We start from the raw sequence: 27,474 nt of genomic DNA on the forward strand, positions 1-27,474 counted from the left end.
TCTCTTTGATAGACCTTTATTAGCAGACTGTTCCCTACATGAAGAATCTGAGTTAGATTTGCATTTTAACAATTTGTGGTTACAGCTACAAAGATGGTTGTCATTTTGCATTGATTTTTGCATTCTGATATTCATATTCCCATTAGGCCACACTGGTAGGAAGGAGCCACTGCAAAAATTTATGACAGGTCTCAAGAAGTGGGGGTGGGAAAAAAATCAGATCAGTAATATCCAAGTTTGTTAGATTTCCACGTGGCTAACTACTGACAGCACTGGATAGTCAAGGCAGAGCCTCACCTGGAAGGCTCTCCATGAACTACCAAAAATCTATCAGCAAAAAAGCAGCTGCTGGGTGCTACCAAATCCTTCTCTGATTTCTCACATCTCCAAAGTGCCCATCTGCAGGTGAAAAGCAGTGGGTCAGCAGCAGGGGCTGCTGATTTAGCCTCAAAGCACAACTGCAGCAGCTTGTGTCTTAAGTGTAAGTTTCCTTCCATCACACTGGAAACTTGTGTTTTCTTTAGACCCTGAGATTTCTCCCCTCCCCTTTTACCTAAAGATTCCCAAGATCCCTCTCAATTAGTCGTTGTGACATGCAACATACACAGACCTTCTACTTCCCAACTTCAGCCATCCACCTGAAAGCCTTTCAGCCACGCACAGAGACAATTCCAAACTCAGGTGAGCCTCACAGCGCACCCTTCTCCCCTCTTCCCAAGGGTCTGCTTCCTCACCAGCTCCCTGCTCTCCTATGGCTTCTTGCTACAGAATTTCTCTGGGCTGAGGTCCCTCCAGCAACAACCCCAGACGTGCAAAAGGCAGCTCGAGCCCCAGAGGGAAGGTACTCAAGCGACTTGAGCGTCACACAACTCAGCCGTGTGACGTAATAGAACAAATAGAGAACTTTTCAAGACAGGAGAAATAGAAGCACAGTAACAATATTTAAACAAGTCTATAAAAATAGTCTGACATAACTCTGTTCAAATAAATACAAAATAAATATGCTTTAAGCAGTAAAACAGTGGAATGCAACGCTGGTCCGTTTTGCCCAAAATGAAAAGTTGAGTGAGGATCTCCCAAGGCCTCTGAAGCCAGATCCTAGCAACTAAAGCAGCCCAGAATGCAGTCAGAGAAATTTTAAAGCCGTTTCTTTCCCTTAGCTTTATGAAAAGCACCCTTTGAAAGAAAAGCAAGCACGTCTGCAGGACCAAAAGCTCACCTCTCCCAGTGACTCTGCCTAACACCCCTTCCCGCAGCAGACATAACTCCTGGCTTGGGGACTCCCTCCTGCCAATGCAAACTTGAACATCGATCTACAAAGAGGTCTAAAGAGATAGATAGCAGCATAGGCACGGGGCTTGGAAAAGGTCCACCAGCTACCCTCAGCACCAGGCAGAATGGAATTCAGAGGTCCATGCAATACTGCACAGGGGCTCTCACATCATGTTGGGAGCACAACTGCACAGGAGCTGTGAAATATTGTCTTTTGTTCACTAAAGCCATGCATCGAGGTGCCAGTTCACCCAGGGCTCTCCTGCCCTCCTTTCCAAGCCCCTGCTGAGTATAGGACAAGCCAATCTGGCATGCAAAGGATACAGGCATGCAGGCTCTGGTCTGCTGCTTCTGTTAGTAAGTGCATCTTGTTAGTGGATTTATGAGACACACTTAAACCTATAAAAATAAATAATCCTAATTCTTCATTAGGCTGGCCTAAGTAACCTTCAACCTGTTTGATAAACCACTGCCTACCAGCCCTCAAAACCAGTACAGTTCTAAGTTACATTTCATGTCAAGTTTGGAAGCAGAACATGAATGTCTCCTACCCAAAGGAGTATATGTAAACATAACAACAAGCCTGGTGAGGCAGCAGCTCCTACACAAGGTTTGTACAGATTTCAATAATGGGTAGGAAGTTTAACAACTGAATGGAAAAAGAAGCTCTTTGAATGGAAAAAGCTCTTTCAGCAAGTCAGAAGGTGCTCATCTGCAGGCAAACAGCTCTGCACATGCAACAGGCCAAAAGCAGACCTGTTACTCAAACCTTTGCTACTCTGCCATACTGCTGGGGACTGACCTTGGCAGCTCATGCCTTAAGACTCTCCCAGAAGTTCACTTCCTGGTCTCCCAAAAGGCCCAACAAAAAGGACCATGTGATGGTTTATGTGGAGCTCGGAGTAGCAAGATGGCATAGGACACCAGATCCTCCCCTCCCCCTTACTGACTCACAAACAATCTGAAGATTTCACAGCTTTGCTTAGTCAGCTTAGTGTCAACACATTCACAGAATGAGAGATGGCTGTACGTCTTGGGATTGCACCCCAAGATTTCAGAGTTCCAGGGCCTCAGCATCTCCTGGTCACCGTGACTCCACGCCCAGAGTCATCTTCAAGTTTTCATAAACCACATAGCTGATGCTTACAGCTGGGATCACCTTCATAAAGTTTGGTGCCAGACCCCGGTAAAGACCAAACGCTCCTTCTGTCTTCAGGATGTGTTTGAACAGTCCCCTCATGGTCACTTCAGGAGCACCTTCCACTGAAGCTGCAAGAGAAAAGCCACAATACATAATGCAGCCTACAGGGTGAAAACACTAAGGTGATATCTGTCTCATAAAGCAGTTTTGATTCACGTGCTTCCCGTGGATGATCACAGAGCAAAGACACTTCATGGGGGACAGCACTTAACTTCTCAGCAAGCCATGGCTGTGCTGTACATCAGAGCCATTTTCCCAAACTGCTCTGCAGACATCCTCAGCCCAAAACTTCTGATCTGAGCAAAACAAAACCTCTGTACTGGAGGTGCTTGGCCCCAGATGCTGAGGGCAGCACAAAGTCCTCTGTCCTCTTGCAGCACAGCAAACAGCCCACTGCTCGGCGGCACAGGCCAGCGGAGGTGGCTGTTGCAATGTGTACACTAGAGGACCTTTACCCTGCTCACAGACCGTGACAGGAGCTCCCACGGTTCACAGAAGTTCTCACCTTGGGCCTGCATGCGTGTCCTCACAAGAGCCAGTGGGTAACTGGCAAGCTGTCCACAGGTACTGGAGATGGTGCCACAAGCCAGCAGAACAAAGACTCCAGGGTCAGCACTGTTCACAGCATAGCGCTGCAACCAGGTGTTTTTCAGTGTCTGTAAGGAACAAGCCAGATGTCAGCAGGGCAGAGGCATCAACAGAGTATCACTTTACGTAAAAGATCTAGCACAGAGGCCCAGAAAGCTATGTGCAAATTCAGCCAGAAGCAGCAGGCTTCTCAGATCTTTTTGAGCTACTGCTACTCTAACTCCTGGGGAAAAATCTCTTCTGTAATTTCCTGCTGCAGGTTTCTCATTAGCAAATTGAAATGAGCGACTACGCACAATGTTGACTAGGAAAGGAAAATGACTGTATTGGATTCTCCTTAGGCCATTTTGGGTGCCCCATAAGACTCACAAAAAAAGTTTTGATGAATCATTTTATCACTGAGCTATGTCTGTTAGTACAGGAGCTTAAGCTACACCAGCAGCACAGCCCTACAGGAGGTTACAGCTTCATACCTCATAGACTGCCAGGTCAATACCAGCATATGGAATGATTCCTAGCATGTTTGGGATGTAGCCTTTGTAGAAGGCAGCCATTCCTTCCTTTGAAAGGATGTTTTTGGCACAATCCAACATGCCTGAATATTGTCCTGTCTTCCTTAAAGCCATCCGTGTTTTCAGAACCTAGAAGACAAAAATAAACACCATGAGGAGAAGAAAAACGTACAGACAATGTCATTCTTACGAGCACGATGGTCAGGACTACAGCAAGTGCCATGCAAGTGGTATTACCTGACTGCACCTCTGAAAACTAACTCATTAGTCTACCACAGCACTGGTGTTCTACCCACAGTTTCCCACCTCAGCACCTTGCCATGACCCTCATGGGCTGGATGATCAGCCACCTGCCTCACCTCCATCGGATAGATGCTGCTTTGTGCAATGGCCCCCGCCAGAGACCCAGCCAACAGCCGCTCGTGGATCCTCAGCATCTCCTGGTCAGTGCCGATGAACCTCTTGATCTGCAGAAGCCAGAGCAGACAAACATTGAGGCTCAATGACTTATCCCAGCCACCTTTTTCTGTCAGCTCATCCTTCTGCAAACCCTTCTGCAGCCAGACTTGTCTGTGTCCTTTGACTCACCTGCTCATACGCCATGAACTTGATGGCAGATTCCGGTGCGATCTTCAACACATTGATGCCGTTCCCTCGCCACAGTGACCGAGTGCCACCCTCTCGGATCATCTGAGTAAAGCCACCGATGATGCACATGTTGTTACTGCGGGAGGCATGAACCTAGGAGAGAGCAAGGCAGCCTGGATCAGTTCCAGCCACGATTACGACAGTGCTACGTTTTTCCATAATCCGGGGACAAAAGGGCACTTTTTTATGTACCCAGAGATCTGCCAAGGCTTTAATCCCTCCCAGATAACTTCCACAATAGGAAGGCAAGCTTCTTTTCGTTTTTGCAAAGTCTAATGTGAACTAATGAATCTAATCAATACCTCCCTTTGAAATCAGAGAGGCTAAATAGGCGACCCCCCCCCTCCACAGCTAGTGTAGGAGCAGCTATACAGGGTAAGCTTCTCAGTTGGCTCAAGAGCAGGTATGGTGACAGAGCAGGCCAAAATCAAGTTTTTCTAGCTCCTTTCTAACACTGGCAATACTTATACTGAGTACTAGCTCCACTAGCTGAGCACTGCAACCATCTCAGCTCTTGTGGCCTCAGTGTCTCTCAAGAGAACACAAGACTTGAACCTGTTTCACCAAACCCCAGGTTTTCCGGTGCTTGAGACCACAAAGCTCGCAAGCCATTAACAGCTTTCACGTGTCTACCTCCCACAAGATTGTCTTTTTCTTGTCAACAAAGAGTACCTTCTTAAAATGATTTTGATCATTTAAGTAACCCAAAAAGCTTTCCAAAATAGCAATAAAAGAACAATGAGATAAAGCCTGGCCACAGTGTGGTACTGTGCAGATGAACAGTACCATCTTCTGAGCATCCCAGAATACTAAAGGAATCTGCTTGGGTACATGAACTGGAACTGCTCCATCGTACCTGCATGAGCACTTTCAAGCGGTCCAAAGGAGCTGTACAGGTTCTGGACACAGCACCTGCCCCTCCGCCTGCAACCAGATGTCTCCACCACATCCCTGTCTGCCTCTCTTCCACCGTGAACTCATCCGGGACAGTCAAATTCTCTCCTACATCAAAGATCTGCAAAGGTAAAAAGTGTTGAGAAATGTTTCCTCAGCTATTGATCTTCCCTAGTTTTATTGCTCTGTGCTAGCACTAAGTGCTGAAGTACTGCACATGCTTATTCCAAGACAACAGCTTATTTACAGCCATTAACTGCTGTGCCTGGCTATAGGAACTGCCACTGCTATAGCATGTCACAGGGGAAACTTCACATTCAGAGACCTCTGTCAAAGAAGCTGGCAACTGCTGAATGTTTGCCTGCATTAAATGACTGTGGCTGGTAGAAAGAAATAAAATGACCAACTGCTGGCAAGTGGCATGCTGAAAGAGCTGGGCCTCTCTGGAACCTTCCAAGCTGGCAGCCAGTTTAATCTTGTTACATGCTATTTTCACACACTGAAATATCTCCAGGAAGGATGGCTGCCTGTCAAATCAGTTTCTAGTCTTAACAGGTCCTGAACCAGCAGGGGCTGGCCACTGGTACCAGGTTTCAGAGGTGTGAGCCAAGTGAACACTTTCATCTTCCTGCAGAAGTGATAGGTGGCAAGATAACAGGACAGGAAGTGATTTGGCTTCTAGGGCTACAAGACAATCACTGAACCATGCAGAGAAAGATAGGGACTGCTGATAGCAGCTCCTGGGGGGTCAGCAGACAAGACCTGATGCAGAGGAACCATTTCTTACCGTTGAGTGCTTCCAGTACAGGATGATTTCAGGGATGTTCTCCACTGGGTGCAGCAGGTGATAGTCTCGCCACTCGTTCCAGTCGATTGTCATTGTCCCGTTTTTATCCATGCTAAAAAGATTTGTCACTACATGAGCACAAATTGCCACTGGGTAACAAATTCCTCCTCCCCATCCCTTTGACTATTCAGGCCTACACCAAAAAAGCTTTGCAAAGCAACTACCAAAAGACTTCTAAAGAGACACAAGATGAAGCTCAGAAATCTATTTTCACACATTGCAGAGAGGTAGAAGCAGCCTCCCTTTTTCGTCCCCTCTCTGTCCCCTTTAACTGCAGGAATAGTTACATCCCCACTACCAAACTTAGGAACATAACTGACACTGAAGGGAAAATCATACTTACTAGGTGACAGGACCCCAGAAATGTCCCGTCCTTATTCTGACACAGAGGCAAACAGACAGAGGGAAGGTAGCAGAGGAAAGAAAGAGGAAAAAACAGCACAAATAAGTGGTTGTTAATGTGTTAGTGCCACATGCACAAAGCACTTAGCATTTCCAAAGAGCAACTGCATAGCCCTTCTCCAAAGCAGCAAGCTTGGGGCAACACGACAGTCACGACAGGGATGCAAATCAGCTCAGGTGCAAGCACTACCCCACAATAGGTCAGGAAGAGATTCTGACAATAACCTTCCACAATGCAAAACAAGGAGTAATAGGCAAAAAGGGAGGAGCTGAAGTGTCTGGAAAGTGCATACAGGGTAGAAAGAGGAGATGGATTTCATGTCCCTACATTCCCTTCCAACTGCCTCAACAGCAAAACATAGAAGCCATCTGAATCCTCACCTCTTCAGTATTTTCTCAGCCTGCTGTTCAGAGATCTTGACTCCCAGGTCCCGAAGAGACTGGACAATCTCCTGGGCATCAATGCGGCCTGCCAAGATAAGCCAGACAGCTCAAGTACCTGAATTACAAAGCCAGTGCGTGCAGCAGCCTACTCGTGAGCATGAGAAATGTGTTTACCATCATTCTTCTTATCCAAACTCTTGAAGACCAGTCTCAGCTTCTTTTCATGATCTTGGAGATAGTGAACAAATTCCTCAAAATCCAGCTGTCCATCCAAGTCCTTGTCTCCAGCCTTCACAATTTTCTGTTCAAAAAAACAATCAAAGCCTGTCAGCTCCTTTGTTCATTCAGACAGATCTGCCCCTTCTACCACATCTGAAGATCATCTGTACAGCTTTAACTTTTCTCCAGAAAGTAGCCAACAGATTTCTGATAACTCCTCCTGTGAACAAAGCAGTAGTGTAGAAAATCACCTGGTTCCAGGCAACTGTCTCCCAAATTTAGTTACACAGCTGAAATGCCTCCTGCTTTTATCAAGGATACACTGAGTATCATGTGTCTAATCCCAGCCCTGTATCTTGATTGACACCTTACAAAGCCCCTGTGGAGGTTCGTGAACTAAGTATGAGGCAACAGATTTGCATAAGAAGTGAATCACAAAACTTTAGGTAATTAAATACCCCTGAACAAGAGAAGGAATTTCATGTCTACTATGATCCTCAGAGAAGTAAGCTCCCTCTGGCAATAACTAACTCCAACCAGAAATAGCCTGTCCAGCTGTAATGGACACAGACAAAGATAAAAACCCCTATGAACTGGTTTAGGCACCCTAGAGCTATGTGCTTTAATTACACAAGTTTCCATGAGATGCATATAGAACAAGAAAAGGTTTTTAGTGAGATAAAGCCAAATCAAGATCAGACTCTGTGCCAGACATCTAGGACAAGGTAAACGACTCATTAACTCGCTCCAGCATGGGGCAAGAGCAGATGGGACTGTTCTAAGGGCTACTTGTTGACAGGAGAGGTGATTTCCAGACTGCAGGAATGTGGCTCAGGGAGTCCCTACTCCCCTTCTTGTTCAGTCACTTGCCTTTGACAGCCTGTAAGTCTTTTTTCAACATGAATCAGTGAGCAATACTAAATGAGGTGTGATTCAGTCTACTGCATCACCTAAATTCTTGTTCTAATTCTTGTAACATTTCTGTGAAGAGCAGGCAGGGCCTTAAGGAAGCTCTGAGTTAAGAGCAAATATTAGGCTGGCTCTCCGCTCATCAACATGTTCTTCATTATCTGGGCTTCAAAGGTAATAGGCAAACCTAAGCTTATTGTGATACTTTGTCCTGCCACCTTCACATGCCTTCAGTCTTTGTTTCAACACCACTTTAAATGGCTTCACTACTAAATACTTCACTACTAAAATCCACTCTGTCTCACCTCACCGAGTCCTGTCACTAGGCCTAATGCTGTGAGGATTATGCCTAATCATTTAATGAATCTTAAATAAGAAAGTGTTGTCCCAGCTGCCCCTGACCTTTGAGGTATGCCCAGTATTCTCAACCTGTCATTTATCAAATGACTGTTGTAAATTCAGATATGACCCCACATTCAACTTGCAGGCTAAAGATAGACCAACGCTCCTCACATGTCTTGAACAGCTGAATCAGGGCTTTCCTCTGATGCGCAACCCCCCAACCAGTTGACAGGCAGGAATAATTCAGAGACACTGTAGGTGTGATGTGACTCTGCAAGTGCTCCTACCCTTTCAGCACATCCCTAACCACTGCAGAGATGTGCAGTGAGCAGTCACAGACTGCAGCTGATCAAAGCTGCCTGACTCTGCTGGCCTTCTTCCACGACCACAAAGCAAAACCACCGTAAGCCTGTTGACCAGTAACCTGCAACGAGTGTGAAGGGTGAGGAAGCTAAGCTCCCTGCATCTTCTCCACAAAGATGAACAAATATCTGCCTGCAGCACTTCACCTTTACCAGCAAATATAAAAACTTCATAGGCAGAGCTGTTTGTGAACTGCTATGCTGGCTGCAGACGTTTCTATGGTCACCTGCGTAACACGCTGTGCCTGCAGCCTGCTTTGGGACCCTACACGTCTCTAACCTCACTACACACCCCCCCACTTGTGTTTAGTAATCAGCTATCTGGGCTCTTGAGAGCCTCGTCATGAAAATCATGCTGGTAGCAGCAAGGTTAAGCAAGGGCTGTGGTTGATACAGAGCTGGACAGTGCTCTACAGACTTACTGCATCCCCCCTCCACACAACCTGCTCCACTCAGCCCACTCACCGCTACCAAGCCCACCTGCACCAGGGCTCCTCAAGCCCACACTGGCTTGTGAAGCTGTCATCAGATTACTCATCTCCCAGGAGCAGCGGGGTAACAGGAAGAGCACAAGGGAAAGGAAAGGGAAGAGGATGTGAAACCTGTTTGAGAAGCCCAGTTAAAGCAGAGGAATCTATAGTCTGAAAACCCCCTTTTTCCATTCAGGTCGACTGGTTTAAACTGTTTTAGAGGCACTGAGATCTCATCAGATTCAAGACAAAAGAAGCAAGAAGAAAAATATCCACCCCACGCTGCTTTGGCAATCGCTGCCAAGGGCAACAGAAGCATGCCCATGCTGTACCCAGCTACACATCATGAACTTCTCCCCTCCAGCCAGCCACTCACGGTGCTGGAGAGCACCTTCTGCAGCTCGCGTCCTCTCTCGGGGCCATACCTGCTTCCACTGGCGGTAGGTGGAGAACTCCTGGGAAGGAATGAAGAGGCTAAGGCGGAAGATGGATTTCAGTTCAGCTGGCAGCCCCTTCGACTCAAAGTACTGAAACTCCGTCTGCGACTCCCCGAAAGCTGGCACATACAGACAGAGGCAGAGCATCTCTAAGCTGGAGACTCAACTGCCCTGCTCAGACGGACCGGGAATGGAAGTAGGACTGAGCTACTCCCCGGCGTTAATTTCAGTGCGTAGTGGAAAGGAAATGCCAGCAAGTCTCATGACACATGCCTATGAGCAAAGCCGGCTCCGGTGGGATTGGCTCTACAAGCCCTGCCCTTCTACTTAAAAGGGAAGAAGTGGTTGTAAAGTCCCACCCAGAGAGCGGATCAGGAGGAAGCATGTGAGCTGCTCCCATTGCTCAACAGCAGACTACCATTAAGCCCAGAGCCCTTACATCACGCTCACCACAAGTTAACTCTTACTGGGCATGTCTTTTAACCCAAGAGGCTTTGGCCAACGTCCCAGACAGCTCACTTGCTGGTCCTCGATCCGATCAGCACTTTCTGATCCTGTTCTCACCCATCTGGGGATTTACACGTGCAGCACAAGAGGGACCAGTCTTGATCATAACCTTTCCCACCACACAATACAAGAGGATTGTCATTCTCTTCCCACAAATTCTTCCTCCAGAACACAGGAAAAGCAGGATGCCAGCCACTTGCTATAGTCATACGTGTTTGGGATATCCAGCTTAAGCACAAGCCTTGAAATTCCACTTTTTTAAGGTTACTTTGCATGCCATGGTTGATTGGCTTCAGCTGCAAGTTCTCCCAAACATACTTGTGCCAGCCGGGAGCACAAAACCCCTGCTCACCAAGATTTCTCTCCTCTGCAGCACTCTGCAGGTACTAACACAAGCAGCAGCAAAGCCTGTGGAGAAGCTTTGCCATTGTGCCAAATACACAGAAAACCACCAAAATCAAGGGCAAAATCAAAACAAACCCAGCTGCTTCAAAGCCTCCCAGCTAAGCAACCACAGCAGTTACATCAGCTTAATAGTTTTCCCTCCTCTTCCAACTACAATTAAACACTGCAGTTGGATATGTGTTAGAACCAGAAGTGGCCTGGGCAGAACAACATTTTCCAGTTTCCACCATTTACAATTTAACCACTTTGTAAGCAAGTTCCCGAGCTTTTATCAGGAGCTAGGCAGGCTGAAGAGCAAGTGTGGCACACACATTATTTAATGTGGACATAATTACAGGCTTCTGAGCATTTAGTGGAGTTTGGTGTATGGGATAATACCTAGGCACTACAGTGAGAGTAACAAGTGCAGCAAGTAACAATGCTGCTCTGCACAGATTACTAAGAGCCAACATGAATTTCAAAATGAAGTTATAGTCTTAATATTTGCCAAAGAGAAGCTATCACACAAGGATAGCTTGTGCAAAAAGCCACAGCCAATAACCAAAACACTATAATCCTGCCTGCACTTGAAGTGAAACAGTGTTTGCTACACCAGTTTAAGCCAGCCCAGCTAACACAGCCTTCTCCAGCACTGCAGACACAGCAATATTTTCCTGTTTGCTGTGTTTAATCAGACTGCCTGGCCAGTGCAAAGTCCAGCAAGTACTCCCCTCCTCGGATGCACAAGGGGCCTTTATGTCTTTACCGTGGTATCATCTTCTGTGGACTGAAAGAAAAGCCAAGGTCTGTAGTAAGCTGTGTGTGGAGCTGCAAGTCAATCACACAAATTTGGAATATTTAATCTGGGGCTTTATTTCAAGGATTTTTTGGGGTTTTTTGAGAGCTTAATAGATCACGACTTGCAGCAAGTCGGTACCCTTGAGAACCGTGACCTGCAACGGCTTCCTACACCCTCCCCCAGACACTTCACCTACCATGGCACTACTGCCTCGTTACCTAACCAGGCTTAACCTACTCCCTGCTGACGTCTCTCTGCACGAAAACAGGATCTTCTCAGTGACTCCAGATCCTCTTAAAGATCAGCTGCAGCAGCTCACTACATGCATGCCAGCAGCACACCCCAACCTTCCCACCAAGTGCAGCCTATGCTGTAAGCAGCACCTGAATGCTACGTAGACCACAAGGCAAAAGCAAACACCTTCAGCAGCCTGACCAAGATGGGCAGCTCTCCCCCCAGCTCCAGACAGTGAGTGAACAAATGTAACTCAGATTTGCCCCATCAAGCCTCAAGATCCTCCACAGTCCTTCCCACGAGTTGCCAAGCATCACTGTTATAGCTGCTTGGCAGCTCAGTTGCTATGCCAACATGATGCAGATCTTCCTAATAAACTCTGGAGCTGGCAGCTAGACACAAAAGGCAAAATCTGCACATTTTAGGAAAAAAAGCCCTACTACCTACGTCAGAGAAAAGGAGAAAGGTAATGAGGCTAAGAAAGCGGATTTTAAGCAGGGTATTAATTACAGGACAGCAAGCTAAGAAGGGGAGAGAGAGATTATGAATGAAGTTTATACCAGCAGTTCTGGTTATAATGACAAAAGGAACTTAAGCATTTAGAAGGTTTTGGATTTCACCTAAAAAATCCTGGCAAACTTAGAAGAACTGAACCCCTTCCAGAGCTGCCTGGAACCTTGGCTGAGGGAACACAATTAGTACAGGTTCACTGCCCAAGTCTCAGGACAGAGCTGTCCCAGCTCCTCCAGCCCCTTCCGACAGCATCACACCCACCCTAGGGCTTCAGACGTGAGCTGTGGACAGTACATCCGTCATTATCACAGTCTATTCCTGATCCAACCAAGGACAGGGCACAAAGCTCCAAATAAAGTCAGGGTTTTCAAGTCAGTCCTCCCTGATACTTCTTCCATTCACCAATTTTGCCAGGGAAGCCTGAGTTGGACCTATATGTCTGTGGCTGATGCGAAGCCAGACTAGCTAAATTACCCTCTCCCCTGTTAAAGGGAGCACTAGATCTATCTAGGGGGTCCAGTGGCCCCCGTGAAGCTTTGCTTGCCATCAAGGAAGCTGCAAACTATTTAAAGGATTTGGTCTTATTTAAATGCTGCACAAGGTACCAGTGTGAATACCCTGACATTCCAACACAAGCCTTTCCAAGTCATTTGTATCCTTCCAGGCATCTGCTTCATCACTGCTTTGCTACATCAATTCCAGAAGGTACCTCCCAAAGAAAGGGAGGATGCAGCCATACAAGGAGCAGGAAAGTATGCTATTTAATTTTGAATATACTTTGCTGAAAAAAAAGTCTCTAAAAATACCCAGTGCCAGTGAGCGTCACAGCCACATAACTAACATCCTCCTTCTCAAGCAAAAGATCTTTCTGGACAAGTACACCATGGGCCAAAGAGAACCACTACTGCTCCCAGTTTTCACTAGCTTCTGCTGAATGGGTATTATTTTATTTCTAGAAACTAGCTTATAATTAATTGTACAGTACAGAGAGTCCTCACAACACACAAAATAACAAGTGGAAAGCGTAAGAAAGAGGGGAGTTAATCATTTAAGAGACCCCAGCAGAATGAAGAGCCAAGGCTGTACAAGGGGAAGGACAAAGGCAGACAACACTGTGGGGTACTGGATGTAAAGGTAACCAGGAAAGGTGACCTGTTCCACTGACAACACACAGATCCAAATAGGCAGACAACATTGCATGGTACTGGACATAAAGGTGACCTGTTCCACTGCCAACACAAGGATCCAAAGTTACAAGTCCAAATGGTGACATCAGGGGCAGATCATACTGCTCTTCCATGTAAACACACCCAGAGGCCAACACATCACATTTGCAACCTGTATTTTCTCCCACATTTGCAGAAACAGCCTCATGTTGAAATTGTTACCTTCAGGCAAGAAGCTGAGCAGAAACACACCAATGACAAGGTGCAGACTGAAGGGCCAGGGCTAGGAAACACCTCTGGTCGAGTTTATTGATACTTGTCAATTCCTTACTAGCACTGGGCATGGCAGTCTGTGTATTTTTAGCAAATGCAGAAGTTACAGGAGCTTTTAGAAAACAAAGTGACACCCCAGTCAGCAGACCTCTCCCAAGGTCACAGACCATTAGTGAACACAAGCTGTGTGTGCCACATATTTTCTCTGAACACCAAATAATGCTGTTTGCTCGCAGTGGTTTATAATCTATCCCTAAGGCTGTACCAGACTTTTTGCAACACTTCTCCTTCAGAGGGGTAATTAGAACACAGATATCTGATCAAGCACAAACAAGTCATTGCAGCTTAACAAGTTACTGTCCGTCAGCTGAGCCACGGCGGCTGGCTGCAGCATTAGCCAGCTTCAATTGCAAGGTAAAATGTATCTCCATAATCCTCAGCAGAAGAGCTTTACACTGCCTTTTACTTTACAATCAGGGCAAGCTAAAATTACAGTCACAACCCCGTAGCAGATGGGCAGTTACTTCCTAAGCTGCAATAACTTCACTTTACCACATCCTTGTCCTCTAGGTATTTCTCCACTAGCCAATTTTAGGGTTCCTATGCAGCACAACTTCCCAGGGTCACACAGAAAAGAGGAGACTGGTATCAGCTTTCGGCGAAGGCTTCATTTGCAGGTGTGAACAGACGGACTCGCCCTGACTGAGGGGCCATTGTTCCTTGAATGACACCAGAGATTTTCAGCTCTATTCTAAGAAGATTTTCACCACAACCTCCTTGAGTTCCCAGACTCTGTCCTTCTTCACCCTCTGTGCACAAAAGTCCTCCTCAAAATGCGCAGGCTCATCTCCTTGAAGAGAGTGCACAGGGCGAACTGCTAACCACAGGGAGGAAGGCAAAAGTGCCTGCACATTTTTCAGTCTGATCCAAGCAGGGAGTGGCTTCTGCTCCCAGAACGCAAAATGCCACTCTGCCTATTTTCATTCAAATCAGCAGCAGCACAGATATTAATCCCCTCTACAATTTAAACCTGTTCATCCCCTATTTTAGAGAGAAAGCTCACAGCAACAACCATGCCTGTTTCCCTCTCAAATAAGCTGAATCCTGCAAGTCATGCACCTCTACCGCTGCTGCATCCCTTCAGTATTATCCCAAGCTCCCATCACGCAAAAGGGTTATATGCCTGACTCCTTCTGCCCTAATCCCAGGTCACGCCCTTGGTTTTAAGCCACAAACAGTTGGGACCAACCACTCCATCATCGGGAGAGACAGGCAGGATTCTCTCCCCATCAAAACTAAACCAGAATTGCAGTCAGCCAGCACTGTGCCAGAAGCCCAGGCACTGAACTAAAGCAGCTTTTGTTCACCTCCCTCCAGACAAAGCCTCACCATTTCTGCTCTGCCAATTGTGCTCACTCACCGGTTCCTGCTCTCCCACCCCCCCAGGAAGTTCCCATCCTCACACAGATTTCAGTCTCTGCGCCTCATGCCACCCGTTCCCCAGAGACAGGCTTTACTCTCTTTGGGCTGTGCCATTCAAATAATACAGCCAGCTACTCATTTGCTCAAAACATGCTAGTTTTCCCGGAGGCTTGCCAGATCACCGAGAGACTGACTCCAGAACATTTTAGCATCTATTTGATCCTTTGCTGGTCTCTAGTGCAGGGCTGGGACTCACCATTAGCCTGCATTATCATTCTCTGCCCTCTCGGTTACGCTTCTTCCAAGCTGCCCAGGAACCTTCAAGACCCCGTATTCCCCCCCTTGCCCCTAAACACCATTTCCCCACACTTCACACATCACGTCTGGAAGGCTAAATACATCACCTCCTCACAGCCATTCCCTGTGTTCACCCACATTTCCCCTCTAGCAAGCACTCACATTGGACTCTGCTCTTTTCCTGTGCCTCTCCCCAAACACGCACACACTCTCCCCCCCAGCTACTTGCACACTCCTCCTGCAACACCCCTACTCCCGACAGACCACACACTCCACTGTCATGTGCGCCAGCCCCTCCTCAGGCCCCTGGATATCCCGTTACCTTTGGAAAATGCTCTGCGGGTCCAACCACCAGTAGGATAGTTGGTCTCCTTTCAGTAGGATCAGTCCCTCTGTCCTGTGGCTTCCCCACCATCTTTGGCCCTTTCTCCCCGGGGCCTGGAAGTGGGGTGGTGTTTCTGGCCTCATCGTCTTTTTCATCTGCAGGACCTTGACATATGGCCCTGGGAAGGAAGCTAGACAGAAAATGCCAAAGGGTCTGCAGCATTGCTGCTCCAGCGAGCATCCCAGGCAAGGAAACCCTGCGTGCTCGGGAGCTGCCGGCTGCCAAGGATGATGTGACTGCACTACCAAGCACCCCCAAGACGGGAATCGGCACGGCAGCCAGCGGGAGGTTCAACCCAGCGACTCCACGGGCTCAGATTCTTTACAGACCGCTCCTGCAGACGCTTCCTGCCTTTTGAAATTGCTGCTACTGCAGTCGTGCCTGGCCTGACAAGCAGCTCATTGTACCAGTGCCTCAGAAAGCTGACGGCAACAGACAAAGCACAAAACCCCTGGCACGGAGAAGCCGAGACGCTGAGCTTTGCAGACTGCTTGGGCAGGGAAACCAAGACTCTGCGCTTAAGAGGACCGCTAAAGATGAACCTCTCCAAGAGAAGCTGCCCAGCGCCGCCAGCGAAGCCGCGCGTCCCGGCTCACCCTGACGGCAGCGCGGCGGAGCGGCAGGCTGCGTCCCCACTGCAGCAGCGCGCAGCCAATCCTGGCGCCCAACACTGCGGGGCCCGGAGCGCGGCGGCGCGCGGCCGCCCGGGAGCGCGCCGGGCAGCAGGCGGCCCGCAGAGGAGCGCGCCCGCGGCGGCGCCGGGCGGGTACGGGCGCGGCGGACTCGGTGGGCCGCGTCCGGAGCGCGGGGACCATGGCTCCGAGGCAGTCTGGCAGCGCAGGACTGTCCAAAAGCATCTAGCTACCCTGCTCCTGGGGCTCGGCAGCCTCGGCTGCAGCTCTTTGTTGGAGCAGCAGATGGTTCTGAGGAGGGGACACGGCTTTTCCCAGCCATGGCTAAATTAACCTCTAACTGCCGCCTCTGCCTGCTTTATTATAGTCTCATCCGTCATTACAATAGCTCTTTGGTGCTGCATTGTGTTCCTGCCATTTGGCTTGCAACGCAGCGACACGCTTGCACAGCGTTTATGGGTATTCATCTGTGCACCATCTAATACCCTGTGGTTAAACTATTGTGATCAAACAGGCCGAGTTGGGCTGAAGGTGCCTTTAACAGTCAAGGGCAGGACAAGCCAGAGCAGGACTGAAGTATGTATCAATCTATAAGGACAGAACACGGGACATTTCCCTGAATTCCCACAAGGAATGCCATGCTTCCCTCATAGCTCCGGCTGCAAGGTTGTGGCTATAAGCCTCTCCATCACAGCACCACCAGAAAAGTCATCCCACCCTAGTGGTACCCAGCAGCCTGCATCTGGCAGGTACAACAGCAGGGCCTCAATTTCCATTTTAAAGTAGAAACAACTTCCTTTGCAGCCCTAGATTCTAGCCTGCCTTTTGCATCCACAGACAGAGGGCACTGCATGCTTCCCTTTACAAAGTATGAAACTTACTCCGTAAGAGAACAGTTTGGGGTTTCTAACGTGCAGGATAAGCAAGTACACACCATGTCTTCCATCACTCAAGGCTCTCACAGCAGCACAGCAAGGTAAGCAGAGGATCTCTGCTTTCAGCTTTTGAGAGTGACAGACTTTAGGAAACTTGTGTAACAGATACTGGCTATGAAAATACAATCCCAAACCTGGAAGGCCTTCAAGCTTTAGAAAGGCAATTTCCAAAGACATTTGAGAGGAAGAATATGAAACGTCACACTTTCTGGAAGCTTGTAAATGTTGAAATTCCTTTAACCAACCTGAGTAATGGAAAAAATGAGAGACAACTACATAAAAGATACTACATTAAATTCTTCTGCAACTACTCTTCAGTTACTTAAGAAGAAAAAAATGCTGTTTAATCCTAAGGTCTACATACAGTACATAACAAAAATGCTTACCTTAAAATTTGACACACCAACAAAATAACAGAAGAAAAAAAAAAAAAAACATTCAGGGGCAGTAACACTGGGGTGAGGATAGGGGCAACTTCTGTCTCTCTCAGAGGGAATGGCAGAGCCCTGTTGTAGTTGGGATGTAGTCAGAAGCCCAGGCACAAACAGAAGAGTGGAATTTTGTCATGCCTCGATTACCTTGAGCTGCTGCCAATCATCACAACTACAAGCACAGAAGTTAAACTACTTTCTAAAGCAGAATGATTCAGATCCTTTAAGATGACATTTGAAAGTTTGTAATACTCTCAAGCTAGAGGAGGAACAAAGCTGATTTTCTGAACCAGGCACAGTTCTTCAAAATCAGTTTTTCTTAGCCTAAGGCTGCTGTTTCACAAGAAGCAGTGGACTGATCTGAAGCTTAATGCCACTAAAAGAGGTCATCTCACACACCTACCTCAGCTTACCTTGCTCCTGTGCTCCTCTGACAAACTCATCAACCCAGCCAAAAACTACAGGGCTCTCTGCTATGGTAACTAGCTGAGGCCACTGATGGGTGAGGTCCAAGAAAGCATGAGTGCCTGTAGAAAGGGCATGAGAGCTGCCTGCTGCAGCTGGGCTCTACTCACAAGGACTCACTAAATCAGCTGATCTTACCTGACACGACAGCTCACAGTTCTTTGCAAAGCATTAGCTTTAGTGTAAGTGCATGACAGGGACCCCATCTTTGTTCATGCAGCCATTCCACACTCAAATAATAATTTGTGCAAAAAACATGCCTGGGGTGCAATTAAAGCAGAAACTCAGCAATGCTTCCATGGCCTTTGTCCTCAGTAAAGGAAACTTCAGAGGAATTCTCTCACCACACTAATCCACACAGCTCGAGAACAGACTTTTCTAATCATATTTAACAAAAAAAAAAAAGGACATTTCTTTTACCAAGTGGGCAATTTTATTAGGTCAGAATAATAAACCTAACAACTGCAAGATGATTATCGCTGGAGGCAAGACAACTGCTCAACAGGGAGTTTGTAGGGAGGTACTGCCCTTCCACAAAGCCAGTCATTCACATATAAGAAAAGATACAATAAATACTCTGAGTCCAGCCTGAACAGTGACACAAAATACGAAAATGCACTTTCTCTAGAAATCCTGAACAAACACCGAGGCTACAGTGCAGCAGCTGTCTCAGCCCAGGTTTCACTAGGAGACAGTCAGCCCTTCAATTCCAGCAGCTTCTCTGAACCAAATCCAGGCTTTTGAAAGCAGAAAAGCACCAGGGCTGATCTGAAAACTGGCTCTCAGCCAGCACACCAGTCAGAGGGGACAGAAGGCGCCTGCGGCAGCTGGCCTCAGAGTCCTACACCACCGAAATGGATAGTCATTAGATAGCCAGAGGAGAAGCCAACAATAAAGTCGAGTAATCTATCCAAATGGAGACAAAAGAGGAAGGAAAGAGCAAGAGACTTATGTGTTTTGCTTAATTAAACCAGTATTTTCCTCAGTACTGCAGGATGTCAGGGAGAGGTTGTTTTAAGGCGCAAACCCAAACTCTGAAGATACACATCACGCAGGCCATGACTTAGCACTTGCTGAGTCAAACTCCAATTTTCAGACAGACACCTGCCCCTTCCAGCCTGGTAGTACCTGGTTGAAATTCAAACTCAGATCATTTGCTTTAAGATGGCTTCTAGAAGACTTCTGAATAAATGTGCAGCGTTTTCCAGCAAGAATGTGAGTCTCATCACCAGACAGCTAGCTAACACGTAAAAAATGCAGGAGGGAGGGTAAAAGAAAGGGAGGCACAGAGAAAGGAGCTGTGCTCAGAGCAATAACCTATCCCCTCCTCCAGCACAGAAGGGCTGACACTGCGGTCATCATCTCCAGTTCCTTATGTGACTCCAGATCCTTAAGTGACCCCATGCAAATCACCAGTGACTCACCTCCTTTGGGAGCTCTCATGGAAGCACCTCAAGGAGCGCTGCCTACACGTGTGCAACCCAGATAGCAGCCAGCCTGCCCTAGCCAAGAAGGGCCACCACAACTCTGTTACTTCTTATCTTTTCAAATGTAACTTCAGAAAGAAAAAAGCATACATAAAATTTTTCCTAGTTTAGAAAGCCAAAGCTAACCCTGCATGATGCTTCTTGCACCATGTCATAAGATCTAAATGTCTTGGCCACCGCTGCTTAAATAATTAAACTGCCTAAGTGACATTCAGTTACATTAATATATTAAGGTGACACAGCATAGTTCAGTGAACACTACAAAGAAACCCAGGTCACCTCATTATAGGAACCCTGGCAGAAGTGATTAGCTATTCTAGGTGATATATTAAGGCAGCTGGGGGCCAGTGCCAAATATAAATACAGCAAGAGTTGGCCAAGCAGGGGGAAATATGCAATCACTGCCCGGAAGAGCGAGTTCCACTGAAGTCGCATCATACCAGATGAAGAATCAGGGACTGACCACGAAAAAAAGACATCCTTAGTTCTCAGAAATCGGAAAGTTAATGCCTCATGGCATTAGAAAGTTAACCAGGAAACAGCCAGTGAGAAATGACAGCCCTCCAGCAGTCCAGGTCCAGGCCTGCTCTCACACCACCACCCCTGATCCCTCTGGGCTAAACAATGCAGGTTCACATACCGAACAGCTTTGCCTTTCCAAGCAACTCATGATCTAAAAATTCCAACAATTTCTCTTATAGCAGAATTCTCCACTGTAAGCCACTGGAACTGCCAGAAGCTCCCCTGCAGCTTGCTACACATGACTCCAACTAAAACGTCTCCGTTGCCTTTCCCCACCAACATCGGTTATCTGAGCTATACTTCTCCACCAGAGACAGAGCCTGGGGCATCATTAAAGTGCACTCATGTCCCACATTCAGCGGGACAAATATAGCAATAGGTCATGAACAAGAACAAAGACTTATTTACCATTTGCTCCAAGTAGGACTGAAACAAAAGACATCCCTCCCCCTCCTACTCGTCTCAACACCATATCATGTTATAATATATGCAACAGAGAGCACAGAACTGCAGCATCACTGTTTTGCAGGGCTCTCAAACAGGAGACCAAGTGCTTATCATGGCTTTGATGTACTTCTATTTGCACTCCTCAGCTATTTAAAGGTTCTGCTCAAGATTCAGCCAGATTAATCACTGGTTTTGTTTCTTTAAAAAGAAAAATTAGAAGAAACAATAAGCCTACTGAACTGATGGGGTTTTTTTACCTATCCTTATCTCAGTAATCTGACTAATGATCCAGTGTGGATGAGGATAAGGAGGCATTTTCCACTACTTAACTAAGGCATCTAGCCCTGGTCACTAAATAATGCCCCACAGAACACATGTGAAAAAAAAAGAAAAAAAAACCACCACACTGCTGTAGATTCTACACAGGCATAATAGCTTGCTTTGGATCATTTGTTGTTTCATAGAATCAACCAGGTTGGAAGAGACCTCCAAGATCATTCAGTCCAACCTATTACCCAGCCCTGTTCAATCAACTAGGCAATGGCACTAAGTGCCTCCTCCAGGCTTTTTTTGAACACGACCAGGGACAGCAACTCCAAGACCTTCCTGGGCAGCCCATTCCAATGCCAATCACTCTCTCTGGCAAGAACTTCTTCCTAACATCCAGCCTACACCTCCCCTGGCACAACTTTAGACTGTGTCCCCTTGTTCTGTCGCCAGTTACCTGGGAGAAGAGACCGACCCCCACCTGGCTACAGCCTCCCTTCAGACAGTTGTAGACAGCACTACAATTCACTGAGGCTCTGCAGGCACTCACTTCACTACAGAGTTCAGAAGATGTCCATCCTGCAGTAAATGTTAACACTGCAAGGCCACATTAGTGTCATAGAGGATGCCTTTCTACAAAAAAAGGCTGTCAGACAACATTAACATTTAAAATTTATATGCTTAATTCAAAGTTGCATCTTGCTCTCCCAAAAGGTCTCAGGACAAAGGTCTCTGCTACATAAACCTGAGAACCACCAGGATTCTACAATTTGCTGCCAGGTAGAACAAAAATGACCTTGGAAGAACATCTGTCCCAAGACTGCATCTCTTGGGAGTCATATACCTGGTCCTATATGTACATGAACACAATGCAACACTTGCCTAATCCATCCTTGTTTGTTCATATGCAAGATAAACTTATGCAAGAGCAAGTTTCTCTTGTATGTATTTGTATCTAAAATCTCACTCCCGATGCACCCCTTTGAACACCCAGTGGACATGCCCTGCTAGCTTAACACATTAATCGCACCAAGGCAGATCTGATGATCAGAAACCGAGATTGAGTAGGCTTTCACTACCATGATTGCCCCCAGCATCCCTCTCCTTCACCTCCAAGCTGGGGCAGAGTGACAGGCACAGGCAGCCAGAGTGCTAGCAGCCTCTCCTGACATTCACTGTCACCACATGCCCTGCAGCTCAGCTCAGTTCTCCCTCTGGGAGGCTTTTGGCCAAGGCTATTAATAACCCACACTACACTGAGAAGTTTCCTTGTGCCAAAGCAAATCCCTCTGTTTCTTCTCAAAGAAGCTGTCAAAAACTCATTTGATTGATTACAAAGAGTTCATTTGTTTCTTTAGCATGCCAAACTCAGAGAAGACAGCAGAACCCCCAGTTCACAGCAACTCATCCACTTAACCACAGATTTGAAGGCTTTATCTACAATTAAATCATTGACCTACAGTTCTGCTCTTGCACAAGGTTCCCCAAGTGCCTGAGAGCAGGCCCTGCATCAAACCACACATTTCATCATTTACAAAGAACAAGAGGCCTCCACTCCCTACAGACCCAGCAAACACAATCTTGTAGCTTGCTATTTAATACACATTATACATAAATGTGTGGAGTTATTTAACATGTTATTGAAAGCAGTTTCACCTTGTGTTCACTTGTTTCAGCATATCCACATTTGTCCTTTGGGATTAGTCAGGAGATGGGTAGTTGAGAAGCTGTTGGAAAATACCCTTCAGCAGAAGGAAGGGTATCAGGTGGAATTTCAACCTGCAACACTGCTTCGTTTGTTTGATAGAACCTTGTGTTGCTCAATCCTTCATGATGAATTACCAAGGCCTGGCTAGAAGTTCCACAAATGCCCCCAGCAGGATTTAAGATACAACCAATGAAACTGTTGCATATAAATGTATGCATGTTTGGAGAGATATTCCAGTCTAGATTACAGAACAGTACTAGAATTTTACTCTTTTTACCATAAACAGACTTCTGTAGCACAGTAAAAACTGAGGTCCTCCTTTTTCAGATGAATGTGAATGGAAAACAGATGAAAGCATGACACAGAAAAGATTCCCTTGCTTCCTCTGACCATACAATGGCTGAGAATGGCAGTACATTATGCACAGTATAATAGAGAGTATACAAAAGTCTTGAAGTAAAACAGTTACAGAAATAGTTTAAAAGGAAGAATTAAATCACATCATGACAGAAGATAAAGTATTGATCAGAAGCAAGATTAAACTTCTTATGATTGCAGCTGCTACAATAGAAAGTTTCACAATCCACCCATGGAGCCACTTGTGAAAGAGCTAACTGGCCAACCATCACCAAACAGCAGATACAGAACTCTCTGACAGCTGGAAGGGTCCAGAGACACACTTAAAAAGCAGAATCACTCAGAGAGGCCTGAGGCAAACAGAATGCTGCAGAGTCTGGCTGAAGCAGTACAGGTATGCCTCTTCAGGACATGTGAAAACTGAACAACAGAACCTGTCTGGGAGTTTAGCCAGCCAGAACTTGGGAGATGAAAGAGGAGATAGCAGGTTAAGAAAAGTGATGAAAGCAGATGTGAAGATGTCATCAGAACGGGAGCTAATGTAGTTGCATATAGGGAAGCTGATACTGAAGGAGCAATAGGCTGTCACACAGGTGAACTTGAGAGAAGAACGTATCACAAGGCCAAGGAGGGCATCTTCATTACAGCAGAGGCAATCAGACACTTGTAACTGAAACCAGAGAAGGGTTACATTTGCTGTTTCTTAAAGCTGAGAGAAATTAGTCCAGCAGAAGATGCTCAGCACCAACCACAGAAGAGGTAGCTGCAGACAAAGTTCACTGCTTCAGGCTGTCTCTAGGCAGCTGGGATTAATTTCACCAGTTCAAACTGTCTGGAACTTCAGCAGCAGAGATGAGGTTTTAGAGTAACTCTCCAGCCCTCCAGTCAGTCAGGATCAGTAGGAAAACAAGTACATTAGCAAACAGACAAATACTGCCATTACACATCCTTTCAAGAGTACGTATCTCCAGAAAGAACAGAGAAAACAGTCCCAGTTCAAACACCCTTTTTACCAAGGAATGCATATTTCCCGTTCATTAAGTCTACACAAATAGTTTCATGACATATTTTCTGAATTAAGTCAGAAAGCAGCAATAACAGGAGACTGGCTATTCCAGAGGTAGATGTAATTCAGCAGTAAAAGATAATGCCAGACAATCCCTCTGCACAGCAGAGCAAGAAAGCCTTTAAAAAATGTTTCACATGGTTATCAATTTACTGCTCAAGCCAAGTGAAGTATGTAGATTGCTTCATGCTAACCAGCACAAACAAGGGTTTCTTTGGAAGGCTCGCTGGTCTGGCACACTGTATTTGTCAAATGGTTTAAAGATAACAGCATGGGTAAAAAAAATGCATCGTTTACACAAGCAAATTCCACCTCAAAGGACATCTAAGTACAAGCCCTTCTCTCCAGCACCCCAGAAGGCCACCTCTAAAACAGAAGGCAGCATTTTTCCAAGAACACTACAAAAGGTTTTATCTCAGAAAGAACTCTCAAGCATTGAAGGAGCCAAAATATTGCTCATTTTGTTTTCAAGTTGCAGCCCAAAACTATTATTGTTACCACAAGGACTTTTAGCCTACTGACGCAAAGAGATTAGCAACTCCCAGCTAAGACTGGCGATAACCTCACATTATGAGTCTAATATTTTCTCCATCTGTCTCCCAAACATTAGGTGGTAACTCCCATATCAAGTGCTACATGGAAGGAAAAATAAAACGCACCACAGCCACAAGTAATTTACTAATCACAAGCAATCCATGTGATTTATGCCTAAATTGGTCTCCAAACACCACATCCAATAGATCAAAAAGGTTTTCATCCTGATGCTTAAGCACTTTACTTGAGCGTGACTTCACATTAGTTACCCCAAGCGTCAAGGTGCCATTATTAGCTACGGATGGGGCAGAAAAAAGAAAGACTTATTAATAGAACTGCCTGGGAAACAGGAAGTTAATTTGATTTCCCTAAGACTGACACAATGCGGAAGTTTTCTCGCCAGCTCTGAGGCTGGTTCCCACATGTTTAAGTGGAACTTAAGGATTTTGAACTCTGCATCCTTGTTCCTAACTGGCGCTTCTTATGCTGCCGAAGGGGATGCTTTGCAGCACCAACAATGCTGTGAAAACACCCTTCAGCTAACCAGCCACTTCCTGCACAGCGGAAGAGCTGGCAGAGGAAGAGGGCTGAAGAACAATACTGACTGACAAGGGCTTGAGCAGAAAGACAGGATTGTTAAGCAGCTGGATCCAGACAGTGCTTCCCTCCAACGGAGCCAGCTCCAGTCCCCGCAGAATGGTTCCTCTCTGCCACTCCTGCACCGTGGCAGGCAAAGAAACTATCTGCTGGGAAGGAGAAATGTGGTTTGGTTTATCATGCATCCTCCTAAGCTGGAGAATGTCAGTCTGGATTGAATAACATACCTGGGAATAAAAGGGAACACAAACCAGGAGAAGCATGGGTGCATACACAGAACATGTTGGTGGAGGAGGCTTTTGCCAGAGGTAAAGGATTTGGTACCCAAGGGTGGCATCTAGTCAACATTTCATGGAGCAGGCACTGGTGATTTAAGGGGTATAACCAGGTCTCACAACTAAACTGCTCACAGCAGAGAATCACCATGGCACTATTATTTTTAGAAGCACAACTGAAGCACTCGCAAGATCCCCATGCTGCCAAAGAATGCTCATGCTTTACAGTAACAAGGAAGATACCAACCAAAAATAAACGTTAAAGTGTTGAAGATTCAAAGTTAGAAGTGAATTAGCAAATCTGGAAAGGATAGATATGTGCAATTAAAACACTCAAACTGGGGCGCCACTCCCAAAACAGGGAGAGAATAAGAACTGTCACTTGAATTAATGTCTTTTTAGTGACTCAGAAGTTATCGTTAAACTCTTCTTCCTTCCTGCAGGAGTGAGGGACGCCAAGATAGTGCATGTCTGACTGCACCCATGTGTTTATCTACTCTCCTCCCAGGAGACTTAGCTTTTTTTATGGTCCTCAAGTATAAAATACAAGAGACTTGGCAGGGACAAACTGTATTGAGGACAAGCCTATTACTCTGATTCACACCGATGTAAATGGCACTAATTACAGTAAAATACAGCAACATCATGGAGAACCTTGAAGCCTGGAATCATCAGCGCACAGTATCACACAAAGAGCTGTGTGACCACAAAGGGGCACAGCTCCCAGTACTGAAGTAGAATGCACATTGCACATACTACATACAAAGTGCACAAACAGAGCAGCCTTCATACACTTTATGATATCTCAAACACTTTTAAATACACAAATTTGGCAGGTAAAGCCACTTTGTGCAAGAAACTTCAGTAGCAACGTGGTGCCAAACAGACTAATGTAAGAAAACACAGTGATGCAATGAAAACTGCACAACCTGACTGCACCTATCCCTTCCAAAAACCTTTCACAAATTTAAGTAAGTGGGCAAATTTCCTAGTCCTTGGATCTGAAAAAAAGGGATTTTTCTTTATGGTTCTTCCTGTCCAAGCAGTAAATTTTCAATCTCAAATTTCCACATTTAATACCGCACATGCCCACAGGCAGTAAGTTTGCCGATTCCTCCAGGTTTTGCGTTCGGGTCAGCAGGGCTGCTTTTAGACCAGCACTGAGAAACGCTTAAATGCTCTCCGCGGTGTAGAGCTGAGCGGTGGAGTCTCCCATCGCACAAACGCTTCTTCTTACCCAGGGCCCTCTCGGCCGCACGTCAGGAAGGTTAACTAGATGCAAGCGTTGGCACGCAACAAGCAGATGCCTGCTGCTACCACTGCCCTGGCCGAAGCACAGTTAAAGGATCTTCCGAGCCCACCTCCCGCGCCCGAGAACTGGCAAGCATGATGCTCCACAGCATGAAGGCGAGATCCGGAGACGGACTAGCGCTGAGGAGCGGACACAGACAGGGCACAGGACGCGAAGTGCAGCCAGACGCCCGCTCACCCCCAAGGAAAGCACGTCCAGAAACTGGCGCGGCTCAGCACCGCCAGGTCAAACTCCACCAGGCAGAAACCCACCGCCCGCCGCTCACCAGAAGGTCCAGCTCAGTACGGTGCAGACCGAGGCGGCCCAGGCCCACGGCCAGGTCGTGGATGCAGAGAGCACCGTCGCGGTTCACGTCGAGCTTCTGGAAGAGGGCGCGAAGGCGCCGGTCCTGCTCGGAGGCCTCGCACAGAGACCGCCCGCAGGAGCCCGTGCTCCCACCGCCGCTGCCACCCTCCGTTCCCGTACCGGGTCCCGCTCCGGCGGCCCGCGGGGAGCCGCAGGGACAGAGCACGCCGCTCACCACCGGAGAGGCCAGCGAGCGACGCGCTCCCGGCATCGTCCGACCGCTCGCTCCTCACACGCGCCGACGCCGGCAAATGGCGACGCTTCCGCCGCGAGGAACCGACACGGGGCGCTTCCGCCTTCGCGCCACACACCGCGGCCGGCCAATGGCAGCGGCCCGCGCCCACGCCTCCGACCGCCCCCAGTGGGCGGCACTGGCGGCAGGGGAACGCCTTCCCTGGCACCAACGGGAAGGGAACGCCACCTGGGGCGGAAGGGGGCGGCAGAAGTGCCCGGGGCAAGCGCTCTCTGCGGGGAGGTGGGAGCAAAGTTACAACGTGTCCAATCAGATCGAGAAGCGGGAGTCGGTTTGACCTTGATGGACGTGACACGTATCCGGTAACTGCCGACATCGGGCGCGCGTTTTGCTGACGAACGGGAGAAGCATCCAATAGAATTTGAGCGAGGAAA

At 47.1% G+C, this 27,474-nt stretch overlaps 1 protein-coding gene across 6 annotated transcripts; it reads right to left on the minus strand.

Annotated features, from left to right (window-relative positions):
* On the minus strand, positions 1–27,124 carry SLC25A25 (solute carrier family 25 member 25). Of its 6 annotated transcripts, none has more exons than XM_064171478.1 (11): positions 26,768–27,124; positions 6,923–7,049; positions 6,746–6,833; positions 6,306–6,341; positions 5,903–6,014; positions 5,078–5,236; positions 4,162–4,314; positions 3,933–4,040; positions 3,535–3,702; positions 2,979–3,129; positions 1–2,541 (listed from the first exon to the last, which is right to left on the minus strand). In XM_064171478.1, exons 1-11 carry the CDS (start codon positions 27,056–27,058, stop codon positions 2,357–2,359), a joined length of 1,578 nt encoding a protein of 525 aa, XP_064027548.1. In that variant the 5' UTR covers positions 27,059–27,124; the 3' UTR covers positions 1–2,356. The 6 variants fall into 6 exon arrangements, with proteins under 6 accessions (XP_064027548.1, XP_064027550.1, XP_064027552.1 ...); XM_064171480.1 differs by lacking the exon at positions 26,768–27,124 and adding an exon at positions 15,405–16,053; XM_064171482.1 differs by lacking the exon at positions 26,768–27,124 and adding an exon at positions 9,476–9,836.
* Positions 27,125–27,474: the final 350 nt, after the last annotated feature.

Source organism: Pogoniulus pusillus, chromosome 35, assembly GCF_015220805.1.
Source record: "Pogoniulus pusillus isolate bPogPus1 chromosome 35, bPogPus1.pri, whole genome shotgun sequence".
NCBI lineage: Eukaryota > Metazoa > Chordata > Aves > Piciformes > Lybiidae > Pogoniulus > Pogoniulus pusillus.